Source organism: Pararge aegeria, chromosome 1 (genome assembly GCF_905163445.1).
Source record: "Pararge aegeria chromosome 1, ilParAegt1.1, whole genome shotgun sequence".
NCBI lineage: Eukaryota > Metazoa > Arthropoda > Insecta > Lepidoptera > Nymphalidae > Pararge > Pararge aegeria.
The window spans coordinates 7,433,522-7,449,652 of record NC_053180.1 but is presented as its reverse complement, the minus strand read 5'-3'; the positions used below and the strand labels follow the sequence as shown (position 1 = coordinate 7,449,652).

The window sequence follows — 16,131 nt, the reverse complement described above, 5'->3', positions numbered from 1 at the left end:
AGTTGGTAGGACTTCGACTTAACTTTCGGGGGACCGAGTTCGAATTTCAGAAGGCACCTCTGGATTTTCTATGTTATGTGCGTTTTAAGCAATTCAAATATCAACGGTGAAGGCAAACATCGTGAGGAAACCTGGATTCCTGAGAGTTCTCCTCAATGTTCTCAAGGATGTGTGGAGTTCACCAAATTGCACTGGACCACCGAGGTGGACAATGGCCTTCTCACATAGCCCCTTCTCATTGTCGGAGGAGACCCGTGCCTTGCCTGATTTGCAATTAATTATATCAACAAAACCTTTAATTTCTTCAAAGAATAGATATTTTTTGGATACAGTAGATACTTCTGAACATCATTGGGTAGTTTTTCAAAATCAGTCATAATGTAAACACGTGTTTCTATCCTGGCTACTGGACTGGACCAAAGTCTCGGACTTTGGTCCGATAAACCGTTAACCGAAAACGGTTTATTGTGATATATATAAGAAAGAAGAAAGTGGAAACCATAACCCCATATTGCCAGTAATATAAAATGTAAAATATTCATAGGCAGGTGAGCCAAAGAAGATATAAATACTAGCAAGACATATAGCCATAGATAAAATAAAATGCCGTTTTTAAAATAAATAAGTTCTATTAGTACATGCAACACTTTGATATTTGTCAAGTGTCAGTCAGCCAAAAATCAAATCAGTCAACAAAAGTCAAAAATGGCGAATGTTCCTCTTGGCATAACAACTCATGCTCAAAAAGTTTGTAGCCTTTACAAAAAGGCTTTACGTAATTTAGAGTCGTATTACGATAGGCGGTAAGATACATCTTACATCTAATGGTATAAAAATGTTAACCTTTTTTTAATTCATTCCCACGTTACGTAATAGTGACTTGTTTTCTACCATGTCCACCTTTTTATTTTGCAGATTTTTTAAGTATTAATTAAATTTTATTTTATTAATGAAGATTAATGTGAGATTTAAATACCTTGGAGTTCATTTGGAGGTTTTTTGTTTAGTATTTTAAATATTTCTTTGGTTCTAATCGTACTTTTTTACTATTATTTATTACTAAGTTATTCCTCAATTGTATCTGTATTTAGGTAAAATAGTGTAAACCTAAATGTGATGCTAATAATAAAGCAATTAAGTGTTCATTTATCTCAATATTCCATTAATGAAGTAACTGAAATAAATTAGAAATAGATTATTAGTTGCAATGTTTATGTTGAATTTGCTTGTATTCATTTTAATCGTTCTGAGCCTACTAGAGTAAAGATACCTCTTTATTGTTTCACGCACAATACAAATAAGTAGTAAGTATGTTATTCTCTGAAAGCATAAAGTATTAACCTATTTTTGACCAATCATGCACTTCTATGTATTTCATGACTTCTAAACTGGTTGTTTTAGTTTTATTATATTATTAGTCATCTTTCTACCTTACAGTCATGTGTTCCGTTACCAAGCTGTGCTCCTCAGAGATCGTTTTGACAAAAATGCCAAAATAGCAGACATGCGCAAAGCAGCCCAGTTGCTGAAAGAAGGAGAAGATGAACTTTTTATGCATCAGCACCCTATTCCTAAAAAATGTAAGACCACCCAATCTTATCATTTGGCATAGACTTTATTGCTGCAGCTGAAATGAATTTAAATGAACTTATTAATAACTTAGGAATGAAATGTTCTATTCATCATCACAATCGGCACTACAGTCCCCTCTGGAACCAGGCCTGCATTTATGACTTAATGAAATGCCTCCCCAACGTTCCTTCGCCTATGAGGTTGTGTCAGTTTACTCACCCTTGTAGTGGAGCATGCTAACCACTAAACCAATAGCAAACAGTAGTCTAAAATTCTTATTGTTTCAGTCCCTACAAGTGTAGGAGGTGTAGCCCACGAACGTGTTGTCACACCACCAGATTGGATTTTGGATTACTGGCATCCACTAGAGAAAGCTCAGTACCCAGAGTACTTCAAGAAGCGTGAAGAAAGAAAGAAAGAGTTTGTTGCAATGTGGGAGAAAGAATATGGCAAACCTGACCCTAAAGATCACCATCATTAATCATTGTATGTAGTTATTATGATAGTAAAGTAATTGTTAATGTTTTGGTTGTATTAATTATTTCATTATTCAGTTGAGGTGTCCCTTTCCCGATTACAGAATAAAATTGTTCCATATCTTCTTTGGGCGTCGCAAAAGGTGACTAAGAGATTTAAGTCAGAAGGTGGTAATAATACTGAACAATTGAGGCAATGGTGCCAGTTTTGTTGCAAACTAATTTCCAAAATGATGTCCAAAATTAGTGCAGTCTTTTTCACCATCCATGAAATAGGATAGCACTATTTTGGACCTGCTAATTAAAAAGGGTTCAGATCTGAGAATCTATCTATGTAAAATATTTTCTAATAAAATTTATAAATTAAAAAAAAACAACCAATCTAATGATCCCTTCCCGTCTCCTTAATGGATGACGTTATTTGCAATTGCTTTATAAATCATGAAATCAGTTGAGAAAATGCTACACTTTGAATATACGGCCAGAAATGAGAAAACAAGTTTTTTGTTATAATATATCTTTATTGTAACTGAAAACTAAATAAAAAAAAACCACATAACACAACTAAGAATATTATTAAAATTCATAGTAAAAAGAAGGTGTAGGAGTTAATACATTAAATGTGGAAAATTGTTAAGATGTTTGTACCATATCTTAGGTTGTGTATTTTTTACTTTACAAATGTCAAACGTTCCACTGGGCGCTTTTACTATTTCGACAAATCGGTGCAGTGTGTGCGCCGAACAACAATTGTGCTTTAACAAACAAACACACAATTTCGCATTCATAATATTAATATGGATAATTAATAAATCTTATAAGCATTACTTTGATGCATTAAAATCCTAAACCAGTTTTGAATAGTTTTAGTAAAAAATTTGTAGTGTAAATTTTAAGATATGGTTAAATGAGGAGTTTACTGTAAATATTGCAGACTTTTATTATTTAAAATCATAAATGCTTTTTAAAATAGGGACAAATTTTGTCAAAATACCTTCCCCCAAAAATAGACATACTAAATGTGTAATATATTATGCTGATTGATAATAGTAAAATATATTATGTTGATCTAGAATAAACACATCTGTTATCTGTACCATACTATGGCTAGACTTATACGTAAGGTACAGACGTACCCGGCCTCGCTATGCAATGGCGATATTAATTCCCATTCCCATGGGAACATAGGGATAAGAAAATTATACAAAAAACCATCAGTTATGAGAGAAATGCAACATTGTGTGAAAATTCAAACCAATCCATAATGGATTGGTTTGTTTTCTCTTAGCTTGAACGAGTAACATCCATAATATTATGTCGAGTTGTTTTTTTATATAATTTTATGGAATTCAAGTTTCTTATTAATTTCTATAAATAAATTGTTCATATTGAGTGGATTTTTGAAATCAGCGCCTTGATAGGTTCTTTATAGACAGCTTTCAAATCAATTTCGTGATCTTACTGATGTTAGGTTACTTATGACGATCTTAATTAAGTTTCCAAAAAATAAAGAAAATTCGGAAAACCCTAAAGAAACAGTCCACCACAGTGCCAGTAATTAAAAAAAAAAAAGGATATTTTATGGTTATTTCTCCTATTCACATTACTTTCAATAGATGGCGTTTTTTTCTGTGATACAAACTGTGTTATCTAGCCAGTCAGTAATATCTAAGTTTTATAAAATAACCTTAAGCCGATTTAGCACATTACACATGTTCAAATACAGTTTGAGATTTGAGATGTCTTGCCATAGTCCAGCTAGAATGATAGACTAGCAGGGGTTTTGCAGAGCACAATTTATGGAGCGCTGCACTATGTTAATCAGTCCAAATATTCATGTACACATAGACCTTGTATTCTGTGCACATATCTCAGTTGCCTCCGAGCGTGCGTCCTCGGCCCCAGTTGTGGCCACCGAACACACCACCGCCACCACCACCACCGCCAGTGGGTACTCTCGCTTGAGGAGCGGTGCCAAAACCGCCGACGTACCGAGTTTCCGGAAAGAGACGTTTACTGAAAATAATACAAATTAATGAAAATAATAATCAACTATCTTAAAGCTTAAAAATTCAAAGACAACAAACAACAACGAAATAAATTCTATTTTCAATATCAGTCCTAAACTGTCCATCAATAGATGGAGAACCAACGATTGATTCATCTGAAGTCAAGCCTGTGCTTGTCTTTTATGATAAATTATTTTCATTTGTGTATTTGCCGGTAATTGTGGATTCTCTAATTAGTGATTTATAGTCCTGATTAGAAGACTAAGCTAGATAGCTAAGGACTTACATGAAAGCAGGTGGTGAAAGAAGAGCTGGTCCTCCAAACTCCTGTGGGTACTTAAACAGCAGGAAGAAAGATGTATGGCCAATCAAGATGCCCAAAAGTTCCATTATTCCACTGCAGAAAAAAATAAGTTATTCAAATATCAGAGGTGGGATTATAACTAAGTAACTTTATCAATCAATAATAATTTTCTATGTGATGACTAAGTATCATTTCAATCATCAGCTCTGTAGAGTAGAAATACTAGTAGTACTGGTACTAGTAGAATTAAGGGTCTAATAATAAATTGGTTTTTTTTATTTGAACTCACAGTGAGATTGTGTAAGATGTGCTAGGAGTGCGAAAACCCCTCCTGACATCAAATTTAATGTTTATAATTTAACTTCATACCCAGTGAATGGAATCAAATCCATTCACTTGTTATGCAAAAAGTTATTTTGTGAAATGATGTGATATTTTCATTGAATCAAGTGGGATGGGTTCTCAGACTGAAACTGAGAGAGATTTCCATTATGAACTCACATGTGTACAAGTCACCAGTAGTGGGTGACTTGTATCTTAAAAACTTGGGAAAAATAAGATTATTTAAACTTACCCTCCACTAATTACAAGATTAAATGCCAAAAGTACCCAGGGCAGGTACATGGCTTTGAAGCGGCTGCCAAACCAGAAGGATACAATGACATCCTTGTTGAGTTGGCACCACACATACAAAACTGATAGAACCATGGGATCCATTAGAACCTGAAAAGATATAATTAATGCCAATAACAGAAACCTATCCTTGTCTAATATGCCATATTATAAAATTAATAATAGGCCTTATTGTCCAATAACTACTACTGACGCGGCAACCATACCAACAGTTATAATACAAAAACGACACAAACAATTAAAATGTATGTTGCATCATTGTGGTCACTGGATCACCTAAGCTCTGTGTTGTAGCACCAATAGATTGTCTGTCCCAGTATATAAATTGAGTACTATTTCCAATTGGTGCTAATACTCAGAGAGTGTATAAAATGTGGAAGAATATAAAATTGTATCCTTTTCCCGGAGAGAAAAAGGTAGTAAGGTAACTGGCAGGTACAATTTTATTGTGCACAAATTGCTTCACTGAATAAAATTCACAGGTTTTGAAGTAGTTCTATCTTTCCAACACTAAATATTACAGAAATTATTATAGTGTAGTAAAGGTATACATGTAACCTGCATAATTGGTTTGAAATATTATTAGAGAATGAATGAATATTAACTGCCTTGGTATGCTGTAATGCACAGCTTGGTGGACTAGCTTGGTGAGTGGTTTTTCTTATAATAAAAACTTTTAGTGCTGGAGTTGAGAAACTGGAATTTTCCAGTTTTCACCCCACATACCTCAGAGAGCAGATTGAGAAGCCAGTTCTATTTTTATCACAAACTTGTGAGGATAATTATCAATAAAGCTTACCAATCCTTCTTGCATTAAAATACTCTCTTATTTCCTATATCATCCTTAAATATTGATACTTAGATAGCAGCACTGTGTTAAAAGTAATACTCACTATTAAATTAGCCAGCAATCCAATAATAACACAACAAGCCCAGTTGAACAACAGCATGTAGAAATAATCAGCTGGCTTGCCAGCAAATATACTTGTCTCCAGCCTCTGAGAGTAACTATAGAGGAAGTAACAGTTTATGAGGAAGTGGAAGCCAGTGCCTGGAGTAATTGGGTAAAAGAATAGTGCTGTTATCGGCCTCCATATCTGGAAATAATTTAAGATTGTATAAATTTAAATATAAGGCAATCAAACTTAAAAGTGAGCCAAAAATTAGAGGGTGGGAGGGGTGAGGAATAGGAACCATCTTCACCTCCCTCATTCTTTTAATAATAGATAGAATATAATCAATGTTATATCTGGAATAATAGCTATATAGTAAAATGCCTTACCCAGGGGAATCAAATGCCCTAAATGATTAATGTAAATTGCAAATAAATAAATAATAGTGGTTGTTTTTTTGTATTGTATAAAAAGGTTTTTCTCCCACCCATTTAAAGGGCATGCAATTTCCAAGTCTAAGAAAGAAATGTGATATATACACCAAGTGTAATCCCACTGGTAGTAAGAGGTAGCAAGACATCTGGTTAATTGTTTACCTACAGATATACCATTCTGGCGAATAGAATTAGACTAATAAGAGAAGGATATAGCATTTAGGTTTCAAACCTATATCTCTAACCTACTGTTATTGTAGTTGTATATAATATATATAATAAATGTTTTACAATACTTAGTAGGGCAACACAGAGATAAAGAACTACCTACTGATAATGAATGAGATTTATCTATACAGTTCATAAAACTTTAGAAGGTAATGGGAATCATCTTACCTGGAATTGGTGTATGAAGGGGTAGTAATCCAAAATAAAATAGGAGGCGTTAAACAGCCCAAAACGTCCGATAAGACTTAATACTATCGTACATGTTAACCAGTATCGAGTGAAAAACGGAATACTGTTATACCAATCTTTAAATTCAGACATCTTGTCACTCTCACAGTTAACCAACTACTATGAACTATTTCACAATTTACTGAGTAATTGAAATAACAAAAAAAGATGACTCAATAAATACGACAAGTACACGTGTCCACAATGAATTTGTTGGAAACCTCGAGCAAACTCAAATTAAATTCTCATGATATTTTGTTTTTTGACAAGGCTGTTGTGGTCTGTGGTTTTTTTGAAGTTAGATTATTCACCACAGACTACAGAGACTAAAGAGTAAAAGAGCGTTGTTTTAAAAAAAAAAAAGTAGTAATCCAAAAAAACTCAAAACTTATTTGCAAATTAATTTAAAAACAATTAAATAATATATAAAGATTTAAAAACAGTGCCATGTAACTGTCCTGATTAACAATCAGCAGATCAAAGCATATAAGGCCTGGCTAGGACGGACGACCCAGATTTAGAGATTATTAACGTTGAGCGCATTATTGATATACGATATCGTAATTAACGACATTTGAATGACACTGTCGAATTGATGCTGTCAGTGGCAACTATTAGAAGCTAATTGTCAAAAAATAAAAATAACTATATAACCTCAAAAAAAAGCCGAAAAAACAAGAAAAGCTTTCCCACCATTGCAAAAATCTGAAAATTACTTAAATAAAATAGCTATTATAAAAATGAAGAGTTTATTGAGAAAGTGCGTTTCATTTAGTAACTCATCTTTTACTAGGATAAATACAGTACGATTGGCTTCCTCCAAGAATGATGCTCAAAAGAAAGAAGAGGCTAAGAATGTAGAAAACCTAAAAATTAAATCGAGTAAGTTGAATCTTTCAAATCTGGTTAGTTGTAAATTTATTCTTAACATATCAATAAGGGCTATACTCTCTAGAACAAATGCGCTGTAGCTTTCAACTTTTTTTAGTCGCCTTTTCTTTCTCCCTTACCCTAAAATAAGTCAAATACTCACTCCAGGACTAGGATTTATTAAATCATGATTTAATCTCCGGAGGGTTTAGTCTGCCGAAGATGTAGCCCTTAGATTATTGTTATGTGCTATGTGTTCTAGTTTATTTTACATCAAACAGCATTTGTGAGGTGATAATATTAAAAAAAAAAATTAAGAATGTTAGGAACATTAGCCTTCTAATAAAAATTGTAATTTTATTAGGAAGCATTTTAAATAACAGGTCTATTTTACCCACTGACTAAAAAACTTCTTACATACAAATAAATTCTGTGCTGATGTAAGTTCTTTGTTTTCATTAACACACACACAAAATAAAGAAAAAGAGCAAATCAATATTAGTAACCAAATAGTGCAGAATATTGTTCATGACTGATAACCCTAAAATATACTAGATAGTGATAATTACAATTTGGGCAAAAGAGTTTTTAATACATCACTTCAGTACACTATATTTAACAACTTTACATTGCCTTACCAAAAGGTAAATCAATTATTATATTGTTTTTTAGACATTATAGTAGAAAAATTTGGTGCAGTGACTACACTGAATATTGATCGTCAAAAGACCCGCAACAGTCTAGATGAAGCTACATTAAAAGAGATGGCTGAGATTATTAATGCATTTGATAAAGATGCAGAAGCCAAAGTTCTAGTATTCAATGGTGAAGGAGGAAGTTTTTGCTCTGGGTTTGATTTGGATGAAATTGAGCAGAAGGGATATAATACTTTGATTGATGCAGCTGTAAGTATAGCTTTGCCATGCTAAATAAGTGCTGGCTGTAATCTAAAGCAAATTTTGCTAAATCTTGTGTTATTTAGTTTAATAATAATAATAATAATAATCTTTATTGAAAGGTATAAACCCAGTTATAAGAATATAAAAAGATAAATTAAATAACAAAATAATAATAATAAGTAACAGTATTGCAATATAAAAATATTGCAAACTCACGTCCGTCGTTGATAATTAGTTTAGGTAGGTATAATAGAAATACCTTATGAAAACTGTATTGGCACATTAAGGAATGTTTAATTTCCTATTGATTGATGTTAGAAAAGACCAACTGCTTAGTTTTTTTTCTGAGTCTTCTTCTTGGTGCAATCTGCCTTCTAAACCGGTAGATTAGGTAGATTCTACAACCAGACAGACTTGATATTTCCAAATATTCATAAAGTTGAAATAAATTAATTTTGAATTAGAATTTATGGCAAATGTAGCTACAGTCTTCATGATACAGAAGGACTTCCTACATAAAATGTAAATATTTGTTTATTTATTATCTTTATATTTTTGTAGCTAGTTTTTATATCAAATGAATTGGTTCAGTTATTTGGTGTTCAATATTTGCATTTTTTTTTAAATTTGTAAAAAAATTATCTGAAGCCAGAATACCATATTAAAAAAGCGTTCAAATGTTTATCGTTCCTAACAGTCGCGCCTTCGCCGACGGCCGTTATGCGATAAGCCCACCATAGCAGCAGTGACTGGATATGCAGTGGGTGAAGGCTTTGAACTGGCACTTGCATGTGATCTGCGTATAATAGAAGACACGGCTATTATCGGATGCCTTGGAAGACGGTTTGGTAAGTAATCCATTACAATGAACAGCTTTATTTAATGGGTTTTAAAATTTTTCGTTGTAAAGTTATCATTGTCTGAGGATGCTCTGTTAAAGCAAACATGCATTGAGAGTGTGTTTTAAAGGATCAATAATATATATACTCTATATTTATGTCTATAAACTTAACTTGCCTTATTATGTAAACTGCATGTAAACATGTTAATATAATCATAAGAGATTTTATAAATGTATTTATCAAAATACTTTACATTTCACTTTATACTTTCTTTTTACTTTACAAAGTTAATGAAAAGATTATTTAAAAAATAAGACTACTGAGAAAATGTCTATATTATAAATAAAGAAATATGATGCAATTCAGGGAAAAAAAACTAATTATATCATCAGACTTGCTTCTAGAGACAGTTTAAATAATTTTAAATGTTTAATTATATACTCTATATTTATGTCTATTAACTTAACTTGCCTTATTATGTAAACTGCATGTAAACATGTTAATATAATCATAAGAGATTTTATAAATGTATTTATCAAAATACTTTACATTTCACTTTATACTTTCTTTTTACTTTACAAAGTTAATGAAAAGATTATTTAAAAAATAAGACTACTGAGAAAATGTCTATATTATAAATAAAGAAATATGATGCAATTCAGGGAAAAAAAACTAATTATATCATCAGACTTGCTTCTAGAGACAGTTGAAATAATTTTAAATGTTTAATTTCATAAAGGTGCACCTCAAGGTCTGTATGGTGGCCGACGTCTCACATCTCTCATCGGCCTCTCTCGTGCTCTGGACCTACTTATAACAGGGAGACCTATTTCTGGCACTGAAGCTAACACAATGGGCTTAGCTTGTAAACTCACTACAACTGGCACAGGTAAGAAGTTTGCAAGTTACCCCAAACATGGTAATGCCTGAACAATGAACATACATTGGTTTATAAAAGATGGACTTCAGACTAAAACATTTTCGACCAGCCAACCTTCGGTCGTCGGTAATTGCAAAAAATAGTACATATATAAAAAATACATATATATAATCAAAATATATATATCTTATATGTATACAATAATTGCACGATTGCGAGGTTTTTGTTCTTAATTATCCATTTCCTGTGTCATATTTTTCGAGATCTTAACCAAATTTATAATATAATCAAGTATAGAAACATTCAGTTTCCGTTAAGTACACATATATTTTCATTTCAGCCCTTGGAGAATCAATAAAACTAGCCAAATCTCTTATCAAGTTTCCACAAAATGCTTTAATAATGGACAAGCTGGCTGCAATTAACTCTCAACTGAACCCAAACAGTGAGGAAAGTATGCGGGATGAAGCCATCATGAACAGTCTCTTGGGATCAGCTATTGAAGACCTTAACCAGGGTATCAAGAAGTTCCAAGGAGGTTTGTATCTTCCTTGTCTAAAAAAATCTTTGATCTATGAACTCCAGTACTTATCCCACTGATTTCTTATAAAACTACCAATAATTGACCTATCCTGTATGAAGATGACCATGCTAGGAATCGTAGCGTTCGTTCTTATTATTAAAATATTTCTTCTTTGAGGCTTCGGTATTTGCTAATTATTCCACGAAGCCGCGTAGACGACCATTAGTAGTATATATATATTTTTACGACTGCCATAACCCTAGCAATTTAGGCAGCTAGGTATCTAAGACTTCATAATATCTTACCATCAGAGTGCCTAGTGTAAGATTTTCTACCTAATCAATCGGGATCTATTTCGAAAGAGCGATAACCCGTGATAATACTTACCCCAGTATTATAACTATGCGCTCAATACAAATCGTAAATAACTTTCACGAGATCGAATAGGCAGGCAGATGTAGGAAGAATCTCAAACTAGATATTTAGGTGAGATTGCAGACCAGGGCTAACATGTAGTGGAATAAATAATTAAGTCATAATTAAAATTAGTAAAATTGTCGTCAAGAAAGGAGTGGTTTTTAAATTCATTTTCAACCATAGTGTAATACTTCAGATGAAAATTTATTGATTTAATTTTTTATCAGGTATTGGGAAACATGGTAAGTTTTACAAACTCACCGAGGTACCGTTAAAAGATTGGGAGCTCGAAGAAACATTTGAAGAGATTACCGTTAAGCTAGATGAAGAGAAAAAGGACAAAAAACCGTAGAAACTAATTTATACAGTATTAAATATTGTAGATTTAGAGGTTGTTTTAATGGTAATTTTGCTTTAAGTCGTGCATCTATAGTGTAATTATTCTTATTTAATAAATACTATAATTGATAAATTCTTTTTTTACAACGAGTGCAGACGCATTGTACATGTCCTCGAAAATACCAAAAAATCTGTACATTCGGTTCATCATCAACATCATCAACAGCCATTGTGCTTTCAAGCAGCGCCAACTTTTCCTACTTTGGGCTTTCCTCATCAAGTCGATGCCTGCTACTTTTCGGAGGTCGTCGCTCCATCTAGTTGGGGGGCGTCCGACACTCCGTTTACCGACACGCGGTCTCCAGTCCAGGACCCCAACGTCCATCGGTCCTCCGACAAACGTGACCAGCCCACTGCCACTTTAGTATGCTAACACGAAAGGCTATGTCAGTTACTTTAGTTCTTTGGCGAATCACTTCGTTACGGATCTTATCCCTCAAAGAAATACCAAGCATAGCTCTTTCCATAGCACTTTTGTCTTCAGACATTGCGGTATAGGTGACGAATTTATTCGGTTGGCCAAACTAATTTCCCAGAGCGAAGATACACGATATTATGTTACAACACGACAATTAAATATCTACTAAATTGTGATAACTAAAATTATCTTCAATATTCAAACTATTTCTTTTATATACTACAATACACACATCGCCATCTAGCCCCAAAGTAAGCGTAGCTTGTGTTATGGGTACTAAGATAACTGATGAATATTTTATGAAAATACACATTAATTCTTATGATATACAGATAAACACACAGACACACAAAATACGTTCATATTCATCACACAAACATTTTCTAGTTGTGGTGATTCAACCCACGGCCATGGACTCGGAAAGCAAGGTCGCTGCCCACCGCGTCAGTAGGCCGCTTAAAATGAACTAAAAACAACGAGTGCATTAATCATTATTTATTTATTAAAAAAGAAACTTATATTTTATTCATCCTTGATGCCCTTCTCCGCTTGGTACTTATAGTGCAAATCGGAGCAGTCCTCGTTGGAGATGTTCACCCAGCCTTTGTCGTTGATGTGGTACACTCTGATGATGCCACCTGAATATGCGTCACGGTGCGTCGCATGGTAGATGGCACGCCGACCTAATTCTGCAAACATAACAGACAAGACTAGAGAATATTACAAATTCCTAAATTGCGTCCCCGGCCCCGCCGCAGATTTCCTTAAAAGTTTTTCGATTTTGATTTCTTTAAATAATAAATAAATAAATATACTACGACAATACACACATCGCCATCTAGCCCCAATTAAAGCGTAGCTTGTGTGTATGGGTACTAAGACGACTGATGAATATTTTTTATAAATAATATACATTTAAACACCCAGACACTGAAAAACATTCATCACACAAACATTTTCCAGTAGTGGGAATCGAACCCACGGCCTTGGACTCAGAAAGCAGGGTCGTTGCAAACTGCACCAATCGGCCGTCAAACTTTTATCTCTTAATTTCAATGAAAACCAGATTTTTTCTTTTATGCACACTTGAGCTTTCAAATATTAGAAAAACCCAGCTAAGTTTATTTAAAGTTTCTTCTTTTACTTTTCCAACTGGTTCCTAACTGGCCATTAAATAACAAAATACAAATTTACACACTATTTACTACTGTTGTAAACTCTTCGTAAAGAAAGATAAATTTATGGTTTAAGTTACCCTGTGCCTCCACATCTTCAAGGTCCCAGTGGTAACCGGAGTCCAGAACACCAAATGCATAAACAGAGCCCGATCCCACAGAGAACACCTTGCCAGGAGTGCGAGTACCTTCACTGTCCACATAGTATAGTTGGGCACCCTGAAAATATTTGAAAATTTTACAATATACTGTTAAAAAAGCATTATTTATTTTATTTCAAGGTTTTATAAATTCACTCTCAAATTAATTTTTCTCTATCTGGCAATGCTCATCTTATCAACTCATTACAAACACACTACAGGGCGCAGGTCTCCTCCTAAAATGAGAAGGAGTAAAGTAGTCTACCACGCTGGCCCAGTGCAGATTGGTTAACTCCACACACCTTTGAGAACTTTATGGAGAACTCTCAGGCATGCAGGTATCTTCACCATATTTCTCTTCACTATGAAGTCACATGAAGTCACATTTAACTGCTTAAATTGCACATAACTTAGGAAATCTGAAAGGTGCTTGGATTCGAACTCTGCCCCGCGAAGCGAAGTCGAAATCCTAACCACACGGCTGCTTCTAAAATTATATAACATTGCAAAATCCTTCTTTAATTCTAATTGTTCAAAATGCTTTAGCTAAGTCAGTGATTGTACGTCTATATGAAGTGCCAGCGACATAATGTTTTTAAAATACCCTTACCCTCTTGTCAATGCCCGCTAGCATCATCCCCATGCTAAGTCCCATGCCCTTATAGTTATAAACCATGTTAGCCATCAGCTTGCTAGCTGCAGCCACAGAGATTCTCTCGCGATTTCTCAACTCGTACAGACGGCACTGTTTTGCTAGAACTCTATCCCAATACACACAATCGGCGGCGCCACCAGCTAGGGTCCCTGAAACGAAATTTTCACAATTAGAAACTTAAGTTAACGTTTTTGTCGACCTCCCAGGCAGACAAAGACGTGCCCTAAGCGATAACAGGTTAGCCTGGTATCTTAATACTACATCATCAGGTAAGAATGCAGTCAGAGGCTAACTTATAGTGAAATAAAAACAAGAAAAAGGAATTTGATTTTTGTTTATTCTAATAATTTGTAGATTGGGAAAAATGTTTGCTTGATGAATATGGATGGTTGTTTATCAGTATATTGTAAGTATTTATGTATATTAATCATAAAAAAATATTCATCAGTCATCTTAGTACCCATAACACAAGCTATGCTTACTTTGGGGCTATATTTATTTATTATTTATTTGATTTAGAAGAATCTTGTCTTATATAGTAGGAGTAATCTTAAGTGGTCTATGGATTGGATTGGATATTATGCCAAATGCTTCAACTTATGTGAACAATATGATTGATTATTTTCCATTACCTACCTAGTAAGTAATCGTTGATTTCAACAATCTTCTTCATAGACTGTGAACCAATGAACTGACCACCAGTTGCTCGTGAATCAACAGCTAACAGCACACCACCCTAAACAAGGACAACAAATGATTATAAAATTTGTTAATAAACTCTTCATTATTTAGAAAAAATTTATTGAGTATTTTATAATTTAACAATTACTATTATTATTATTATTAAACTCTTTATTTGTATACGACAACATTTAAAATATAACAAAAACAGAAACATCGAAAGAAGTAGTAATACAAAAGGCGGCCTTATCCTTATATCTTATCGCTTAATAGCGATCTTAATAATTCTTAGCGAATTATGATATTTTTATGTTAAGAACACCAATATTGTTAAAGTTTTAGAACAGCTATGTAAGATACAAAGAACATTTTTGTTAATGAAAATGTTTAATTCCATCGTAGAGGCAATATTCAAAGTCACTGCAGAAAATGATATATATATATCTAACTTTAAAAATTTACTTTTGGTTACTCACTTTATAACGAAACCCAAGTGTAGTTGTACCATGGTCAAACTCAATTTTGATTTGACGTCCTGTCTCATCTTTAGTATTGAACTGTGCTAATGTTTCAATTGGCTGTAAAAAAAAGTAATTAAAGCAAAAAAAAGATATGTATTGCAGTGGTCCAGCACTATTTATCTTAGCTAACTGAATAGGTCATTAATTAAATTCCCATTGGGATTTATAAATTCGCTTAAATCTGGCCTGGGTGCTTCAACCACAAGTTAGTTAGCAACCTACTGACAAAACTTTGAACTGCATTACAGCTGTGCATTATATCCTAATATTTAGGTCAGTAAATAGACTTTATCATCATTTTGCTCTGACAAGACAATCAAAGGAAAGTCTACCATATTTATAATTGGATTTATCGAACCGTCTCCTCTTAGTATGAATATCATCGTGTTACATCTGATGCCGGTTGTGATCGTGTGTTGTTGATCGTGCTCAAATCAAAGGCTGAAAGCTGTTTGGTATACTGTTTGGCAAACTTTATACATATGTACTCATACTTGAATGAAATTTTAGCTCATAACTATGTTACTTACATTAGCAAAAGGCGGTGTTGCGAGTTGAACACTGTTTAGGAAGTTTTGCGTGTATCCCATAACATCTTCATTAATGGAGGTCAGTGCATCGGCAGGCTTTAAGTTGATTTTCTCGTCTAAACGGCAGTAATCTAATAAAGCCATCTTTAGAATTTAGTTATTTAGTAATAATTAAAACCTTCGGTGAGATTTAGAATGACAAGCGAAAACTAAAACGCTAAATAATGGCATGACAGATGACACATGAGCAATGACATTTAACCGAGTTTCTTTACAGATAAAATAATAGGCTTTTGTAAATAAAACTTGAAATTTATATTTCTGAATTAATAAACTAAATTTAAAAGTTAAAGATACATTTTTTTATCCTTACAGTATCAATAACCATTGATTGACCAAATGTT

The 16,131-nt window shown here is 33.4% G+C and overlaps 4 protein-coding genes across 4 annotated transcripts; 2 read left to right on the top strand and 2 right to left on the bottom strand.

The window, feature by feature from the left end:
• Positions 1-659: 659 nt before the first annotated feature.
• On the top strand, positions 660-2,098 carry LOC120623813 (NADH dehydrogenase [ubiquinone] 1 beta subcomplex subunit 9). Its single transcript, XM_039890073.1, has 3 exons — positions 660-803; positions 1,438-1,580; positions 1,860-2,098. The coding sequence occupies exons 1-3, from the start codon at positions 706-708 to the stop codon at positions 2,051-2,053; spliced, it is 435 nt and encodes a 144-aa protein (XP_039746007.1). The 5' UTR covers positions 660-705; the 3' UTR covers positions 2,054-2,098.
• A 474-nt stretch (positions 2,099-2,572) lies between these two features.
• Positions 2,573-7,069, bottom strand: LOC120624626 (derlin-1). The gene is made up of 5 exons (XM_039891281.1): positions 6,718-7,069; positions 5,888-6,091; positions 4,936-5,084; positions 4,344-4,454; positions 2,573-4,064 (listed from the first exon to the last, which is right to left on the bottom strand). Exons 1-5 carry the CDS (start codon positions 6,868-6,870, stop codon positions 3,920-3,922), a joined length of 762 nt encoding a protein of 253 aa, XP_039747215.1. The 5' UTR covers positions 6,871-7,069; the 3' UTR covers positions 2,573-3,919.
• Positions 7,070-7,360: 291 nt separating this feature from the next.
• Positions 7,361-11,680, top strand: LOC120623623 (probable enoyl-CoA hydratase). Its single transcript, XM_039889702.1, has 6 exons — positions 7,361-7,659; positions 8,320-8,552; positions 9,244-9,394; positions 10,128-10,277; positions 10,609-10,806; positions 11,436-11,680. Exons 1-6 carry the CDS (start codon positions 7,518-7,520, stop codon positions 11,558-11,560), a joined length of 999 nt encoding a protein of 332 aa, XP_039745636.1. The 5' UTR covers positions 7,361-7,517; the 3' UTR covers positions 11,561-11,680.
• Positions 11,681-12,505: 825 nt separating this feature from the next.
• On the bottom strand, positions 12,506-15,871 carry LOC120623521 (proteasome subunit beta type-5). Its single transcript, XM_039889575.1, has 6 exons — positions 15,728-15,871; positions 15,153-15,254; positions 14,632-14,731; positions 13,951-14,144; positions 13,281-13,419; positions 12,506-12,714 (listed from the first exon to the last, which is right to left on the bottom strand). The coding sequence occupies exons 1-6, from the start codon at positions 15,869-15,871 to the stop codon at positions 12,548-12,550; spliced, it is 846 nt and encodes a 281-aa protein (XP_039745509.1). The 3' UTR covers positions 12,506-12,547.
• Positions 15,872-16,131: the final 260 nt, after the last annotated feature.

Excerpts from the sequence above, each read along its gene's own strand:
- LOC120624626 (XM_039891281.1), bottom strand. The coding sequence starts at position 6,870 with ATGTCTGAATTTAAAGATTGGTATAACAGTATTCCGTTTTTCACTCGA. Across the intron at positions 6,092-6,717 it reads CCTTCATACACCAATTCCAG|ATATGGAGGCCGATAACAGC; the intron begins GTAAGATGATTC and ends AATTATTTCCAG. Across the intron at positions 4,455-4,935 it reads AATCTTGTAATTAGTGGAGG|TGGAATAATGGAACTTTTGG; the intron begins GTAAGTTTAAAT and ends TTTTTTCTGCAG.
- LOC120623813 (XM_039890073.1), top strand. The coding sequence starts at position 706 with ATGGCGAATGTTCCTCTTGGCATAACAACTCATGCTCAAAAAGTTTGT. Across the intron at positions 804-1,437 it reads GAGTCGTATTACGATAGGCG|TCATGTGTTCCGTTACCAAG; the intron begins GTAAGATACATC and ends TCTACCTTACAG. Across the intron at positions 1,581-1,859 it reads GCACCCTATTCCTAAAAAAT|TCCCTACAAGTGTAGGAGGT; the intron begins GTAAGACCACCC and ends TTATTGTTTCAG.
- LOC120623521 (XM_039889575.1), bottom strand. The coding sequence starts at position 15,871 with ATGGCTTTATTAGATTACTGCCGTTTAGACGAGAAAATCAACTTAAAG. Across the intron at positions 15,255-15,727 it reads CAACACCGCCTTTTGCTAAT|CCAATTGAAACATTAGCACA; the intron begins GTAAGTAACATA and ends TTTTTTTTACAG. Across the intron at positions 12,715-13,280 it reads TGAAGATGTGGAGGCACAGG|AATTAGGTCGGCGTGCCATC; the intron begins GTAACTTAAACC and ends TTATGTTTGCAG.
- LOC120623623 (XM_039889702.1), top strand. The coding sequence starts at position 7,518 with ATGAAGAGTTTATTGAGAAAGTGCGTTTCATTTAGTAACTCATCTTTT. Across the intron at positions 7,660-8,319 it reads AAACCTAAAAATTAAATCGA|ACATTATAGTAGAAAAATTT; the intron begins GTAAGTTGAATC and ends ATTGTTTTTTAG. Across the intron at positions 10,807-11,435 it reads TATCAAGAAGTTCCAAGGAG|GTATTGGGAAACATGGTAAG; the intron begins GTTTGTATCTTC and ends ATTTTTTATCAG.